At 40.2% G+C, this 6524-nt stretch overlaps 1 protein-coding gene across 3 annotated transcripts in view; it reads left to right on the forward strand.

The window, feature by feature from the left end:
• itsn2b (intersectin 2b) overlaps nt 1–5732 on the forward strand; it is a 33365-nt gene extending 27633 nt beyond the window's left edge. For all 3 annotated transcript variants that reach the window (XM_031314045.2, XM_031314044.2, XM_031314047.2), the window contains 10 exons: nt 197–295; nt 413–496; nt 636–719; nt 886–948; nt 1438–1587; nt 1753–1871; nt 2005–2087; nt 2208–2291; nt 2723–2896; nt 3032–5732. In XM_031314045.2, coding sequence (XP_031169905.2) covers nt 197–295; nt 413–496; nt 636–719; nt 886–948; nt 1438–1587; nt 1753–1871; nt 2005–2087; nt 2208–2291; nt 2723–2896; nt 3032–3180 — 1089 coding nt within the window. In that variant the 3' untranslated portion in view covers nt 3181–5732. The remainder of the gene's footprint in view (nt 1–196; nt 296–412; nt 497–635; nt 720–885; nt 949–1437; nt 1588–1752; nt 1872–2004; nt 2088–2207; nt 2292–2722; nt 2897–3031) is intronic.
• Nucleotides 5733–6524: the final 792 nt, after the last annotated feature.

Below are 6524 nucleotides of genomic sequence, written 5' to 3' on the forward strand. Positions count from 1 at the left end.
CATAAACACAGAGTGACAGAAGAATAGTGGAGATGTGTGGACGGACAGATATAGGTGAAGATAGAAAGGGGAGTGTTTAAATTGACCTAGCATCATTATCCTGTAGTATTTTAGATACTCTGCAGTCACATCCATGGAGGTAGAAACAAAATTCTGAATGTGTTTATTAATATTAACGTCTTTTATTTCCCATTAGAAAATTGCCACAGACTACAGGTGTAAAGGCATGCCGCTGTCCAGCTTCCTGCTGAAACCCATGCAGAGGATCACACGCTACCCGCTGCACATCAAAAACGTAGGCCATCATGTTCACGAGCGTGTCTGTGTTTGAACTCCTAATTAATTAGGCGAGTCAAATACCTTTTCATCTTTAATATGTCGGTGTAATTAACTTGTCTGTGTGTGTGTTTAGATCCTGGAGAGCACCACAGAGGGCCATGCTGACCGAGGCCCTCTGAAAGAGGCTCTGGAAAGGGCGGAGGAACTCTGTCAACAGGTTCATTTCTTCATTGATTCTCTCATTTATGACCCCACTCGTTACTCTAATTGCATTTCTTTGTTTATTTTCCTTTTACTGCATTCTGTGTGGAAAAGATTTGAGTGCTGTTTCTGTAGTGAATCATTGTGTTAATCAGGTAAACGAGGGTGTGAGAGAAAAGGAGAACTCTGACAGACTGGAATGGATTCAGAACCACGTTCAGTGTGATGGCGCTGCAGAGGTATTAAGCTTACTGACTCTTAATTAAGTATGAATCACGTTCATTATCAGTAAAACAAAGAATTTGTATTCTCGATTACCTTTTATAAGTTGGTTTCAAAAGAGAATTTTCCATAATAGCTAATTCTGATGTGACCGATCCTTCTAAAGTTACTCTCTTTCAACAGAATCTGGTCTTTAACTCTCTTACCAACTGTTTAGGCCCAAGGAAACTGCTCCACAGTGGCAAGGTGAGTAAAACCGTGACGTTTCTGAAACTGTGCTAACCAGAGTCAATGAACCTCTCTGGTGGGGCTTCACACTTTTTACTATTTCACTGAATGAATATTTTAAATGTTAAAGAGACCAGACAGACTGGGGATGAAATGTGAAACATTACTGGGTCAGACCCCGGGGTGTCGTGGTCACACGTGGACGAACCTCCGAGTAAAATTTCCACAGTGGAGATCAGTGAGCTGGTTCATCTGAGCAGAAACTCAACAGAAGGATCTCAGGCAGTGATGACACAGCACCATGAATAATATTGTTATATAAATACAGACTCTGTACTTTTCGTCTTTTAATATGTCGGTGTAATTAACTTGTCTGTGTGTGTGTTTACCACCAGCATCACTGAGCACTTACAGAAGTAAAACTGTTGTAGTCTTTGTAAATACTGTTTAATTAGTGTTGTGGTGATTTATAAATCATATATATATATATCGCTTGTTTCTTTTCAGATGAACAAGGTAAAGAGCAACAAGGAACTCTGGGCCTTCCTCTTTAGTGACTTTCTGCTTTTGACTCATGCAACTAAACAGTTCAGCTCGTCTGGGCCTGATAAACTGTTCAGCAACAGGAACAATGTACAGCTCAAGATGTACAAGCCGGTGAGACACACACACACACACACACACACACACACACACACACACACACACACACACACACACACACACACACACACACAGACACTCAGTTTTAAGTTTTGATGTCATCTTTTGTAGCTGCATGAAACTTGTGTTTGACCGTGTATAATCTTTTATTTCCTGTAGCCTGTGCTGCTAAATGAAGTTCTGGTAAAGCTGCCAGACCCATCGAGCGACGAGCCCATCTTCCACATCTCACACATCGATAGAGTCTATATCCTCAGGACCGACAACATTAATGAACGGTAGCTACACACACACACACGCACAGAGACACACACACACACACACACAGACAGACAGACAGACAGACAGACCGACGTGGTGTGTTTTTTGGTGGCCTATATGGTTACTGTGTGTGTGTTTTTCTGTTTCCAGGACGGCCTGGGTTCAGAAGATTAAGGCTGCATCTGAAGAATTTATTGAGACAGAAAAAAAAAAAAGGGAAAAGGCCTATCAAGGTTTGTATCTCCAATCAAACAGTCATACTGTACAGCAACCAATGTGATGATCTCTGATTAATGTGTGTGTGTGTCTGTGTCTCTCTGTGTGTGTCTGTGTCTCTGTGTGTGCACGCGCAGCACGATCTGTGAAGACTAGTGGAATCGGCAGACTTCTTGTCACCATCTTGGAGGCCACTGAACTCAAGCCAGGCAAACCCAATGGTGAGCATGGATACACTCATGATACAGGGCAGCCCTTACAGTTCAGTGGACTAAGAAACACACCATAAACTTAAAATGTTATGGTAGAATCCACATTTTAATTCATGCTGCATGCACTGCTGCATAGATACCCAGTGAAGCTAAGATAAAGCCACATTTAATTATGGTGCTCTGTCATCCCTTTTTTCATCAGTTCGAGGCCCTTTTTGTGAGCTTTCTTCTTTCTTTCTTTCTTTCTTTCCTTTTTTTCTTGACTCCTCTTCCCCTTACTCCTCTTTTCTGTTGCTCTTCTGTTGTCTTCTGTTCCCCCCTTTTTTCCATTTTCCTTATCTCTTCCTGGCTCTCTTCTCCTTCCCTCTACCTGCTCTTATACCCTATTCCCTTCCCCCTCACCTGTGCCTCTTCTTACCTGTCTCCATGTCTTCGTCCAGGTAAAAGTAACCCTTACTGTGAAGTGACCATGGGAGCTCAGATATTCACATCCAGAACGCTCAACGACACTCTGAACCCCAAGTGGAACTTCAACTGTCAGTTCCACATTAAAGACCTTTACCAGGACGTCCTCTGCATCACCATCTTTGAAAGAGACCAGTTTTCACCTGACGGTAAGTCCCCTGCTAGTCTCTTCCCATTTTCTTCTTCTTCTCTGCCCTCACTTTTTCGTTTACTCCCACTGATTACTCTTTAAAGCCGCAAAATGAAGTGAGAATTCTTGTCTTCTATTTCTTCTCTTATGTCAGACTTTCTGGGTCGGACAGAGGTTCCCGTGGCGACCATAAAGAAAGAGTTTGAAAACAAGGGACCTGTAACACGTCGTCTTCTGCTGCACGAGGTTCCTACAGGGGAAGTGTGGGTCCGCCTCGACCTGCAGCTCTTTGGCAACAAATAGACACAATAGGATGAACTGAAATAATAGTGGAGTCTTCTACCGAGACATCTAAATAAGGATATTTTCCTCCTGCAGAGTCACCCAATAAGAAAGTCTGCTTTTTGTCACCTAAAAAACCCACATGCCTAATATGGATACCGATATCAAACAAGACACCCCTGAACTGAACACCCATCACGCCCTAATGTTTTAATATTAACCAGTACTAATAATCCCTGATGTCATCGGAATCTTCCAGGGGATTAGAGTCTGAGTGACATCATCTGACACTACCAATAAGAGTTCCCCATTTTTCTGATTCATGAACCCCAATAGAAAGGGTACCACGACAGCTGCAGCTGTTTGCACCTGCACGATATCTACTGTACTAAAGGTAAAAGCAACAACTGCTGCCTGGCTTCTTAAACAGTGGAGACCAAGTGTGTCATTAAGCTGAATCTGTAATAATAATGTATAGCCTTAAGAGGGAGGTAGAACTGGACAAAGACGGCTTAGAAACAAATAATCCTAATATTAAGAAATCAATGAAAACATAAATATAATGGATATATATAATGGATCTGCTCTGTATCTCAACAGTTGGATTTTAAGTGTTCAGTGATTGAGACACACTGCCAAGTCTGGCCAACCAAGGCCATTTAATGAGTTGAAGTTGAGTGTTTTCTCTTAACTCACAAGATATGTATATGTTGACTTTTTTTTCTGGATGAGGTTGTGACTGATGGCTTTCAAGAGACTCTGCTTAATGGCTGTCTGATCTGTAACATCTTGTCACAGTGACATTAAGCGCATCATAAACTGTGGACGGCAGATCACGGACTCTGTTTGACAACACAGACAAGAAGTTTTTGTCAGTAGCTCTGGTCTGAAGTCAGTTTACTACTGTTGGATAGCTGATCTCAGGATACCTTTTTCTGGGTTTAATCTGTGTCACTGTTATAATGTGGAGGATTTTGAGGATGTCAATATTTTGAGGCAACACAGATTGGCAGTTTGTCAGCAATAATTAACAGCATTTACTCACTTGTATTTTTGTTCTTTACATTTTCTCCCTGCCAGACAGATTTGTAAGTGTCATTCTCCAGTCCCCGCCTCACTATTAGCAATATTGTCCATCTCTGTTGCCTCAAAAAGTTTCCCTTTTATAAATATCCAACCATGAAAACTTTACAAGGACATAGTGTGTAAAAGTTTTTTTTTTTAATTTATATTGTCTGTTGACTCTTTGGTGTCTTCTGTCTCGTTTTTACTCTTTTGTCCTTTTGCATTCAGTTTCTTTTCTAACTGAGCGCCTGCTGTTGTATTTATTTCTTAATTTATGCGTGTGTGACCATCCAAAGGCTTGGAGCGGCTGTGCTTGCTGTGTCATCTTGGATAATAAGTTGGTATCCACTGGGTTTGTTTTGTGTGACGTCTGTGTTCATCAGCCACAATACTGTTTTGACAATAGGTAATATAACATCTTAGATGATTCTCTGCGATTGAGTTTTACTGTAAGTAGACTAGGTCACTAGTCGTTTTGTTTTGTACTACTTTCGTATTCTATTAATTTGTCTTATTCAATCCACAAAACTCTGTTTTTAAGTCCTGTTTTAACTTTGATGATTCTTTTGAATTTGTGGAAAATGTGCAAATAGACTGGACTACCTTCCTCGTCCATGTAGTTTGTCTTTTGTTTTACTTTTTATTTTTCCGCAGCCTTCTGCATTGACTGCTGCTGTGCTAACTGAGTTTATGGCCTCTCCAACCCAGATTGTCTGATCAGCCTGGAGTCTGTTACCTGCTGTTTGCTCTCACTTTGGCCTTCATGTTGCACTCTCTGAATCAGGGTTTCTTAAGTCAAATTAAAGTGATTAAAAGTGAAAAAAACTGTTGAATTATTGGCTGGCTAACGAAAAGTGACATTTAACACTGTGAACGTTCAGCGCACAACCTCCTGCAGCAGTACATACAGGGTGAGTGGTCCCTGAGCTTCAGCTATAGACAAAATAATAATTTAATAAAGATTCATGAAATGCTTTATGTTGACGAGTGAGGCTTAGGCTCAACTGGATTTTATGTGATGGGTTATAATCTTAAATGCAACACTAGCTTGATGTTATTTCTTTCAAAAACCAGATATCTGAGTAACTCTGCTCCAAAGACTCTGCTTCAGCCTTTGTACATAATTACAACACCATTCCACCATTATCATTTACAACAGAAGACAGACCTTTGCTCTTATTTTCAAGTATAATAATTAGAGCGGAGTGACACAGTAATAATGATGCAATCATTTTTAAAAGTTGCCTACAATGAGAATAAATTACGTGTTTGAGAGCTAACATTCAGTGTAGGGAGGACAAAGTGTTCCTTTCACTACATAAGAAGCACAAACTGTCCTTTTGTGCATCAAATGTTTAAGAAAAGATAACATAAGATAAGATTCCTTTATTGTCATACGAGATTCAGGTGCACTGCCTGAGACGGTGCTCAAAAATATACCTTTATCTTACATCTAACATTCACACACATGCAAGTCACATACACAATTGTCAACATATGAATGTTAAGTGAAAAGAGTAAAAGAGCTTTGTGTATTGCACCAGTTGTAATTTTAAGTAAATGTAATCATTTTGCATATGTATATTGTACAGATTACAGTTGTGTCTATAAGGTGTGTGATTTCAGTGCAGAGTTCAGTGTGTTAATGGCTTTCGGATAATTTATTTTTTTATTTAACCAGGTAGGCCGTTGAGAACAGGTTCTCATTTGCAATGGCGACCTGGCCAAGAAAAGCGTAGGTGTGCAAGACAACAAATAGTTTCACATTCAATACAGTACAATAATACAGAATACAATATGCTACATAAAGTGCAGAATAAGTGGGCATTGCTGGCACGTAGTGAGGTGTAAGTAAGTCGATGGATGTGCAATTTACATGAACAGAGAGTCTATATCACTGTTGAGATGGTGTAAAGGGTCAATAAACAGTTAGTCTAGTGGTCTAGTTAGTGAATTAGATCAGTTGTAACACAATGTATTTGAATAGGCAGTCTAGATAAATGCTGAAGTGTAGTGAAGAGTCAAAATACAGTTAGTGCAAGTTGCGGTCTATTAAGTGATGTAGATCAGTAATAACACAGTAAGCAAGTAAAAACTGTATATCAGTCTTGTGGTCCTTGCTCTGATGGACCTGGATCTCTTCCCTGAGGGGAGAAATTCAAACAGTTCATGTGCTGGGTAATGTGAGTCCTTTATGATGCTGAATGCCTTCTGCAGGCTTCAGGAGGTGTAGATGTCTTCCAAAGTAGGCAAATGTGGAAGTAGAATCGATGTTGTTGTTGTGCCTCTATTTGTGACAG

The sequence above is a fragment of the Sander lucioperca genome, chromosome 3 (assembly GCF_008315115.2).
Source record: "Sander lucioperca isolate FBNREF2018 chromosome 3, SLUC_FBN_1.2, whole genome shotgun sequence".
NCBI classification, from domain to species: domain Eukaryota; kingdom Metazoa; phylum Chordata; class Actinopteri; order Perciformes; family Percidae; genus Sander; species Sander lucioperca.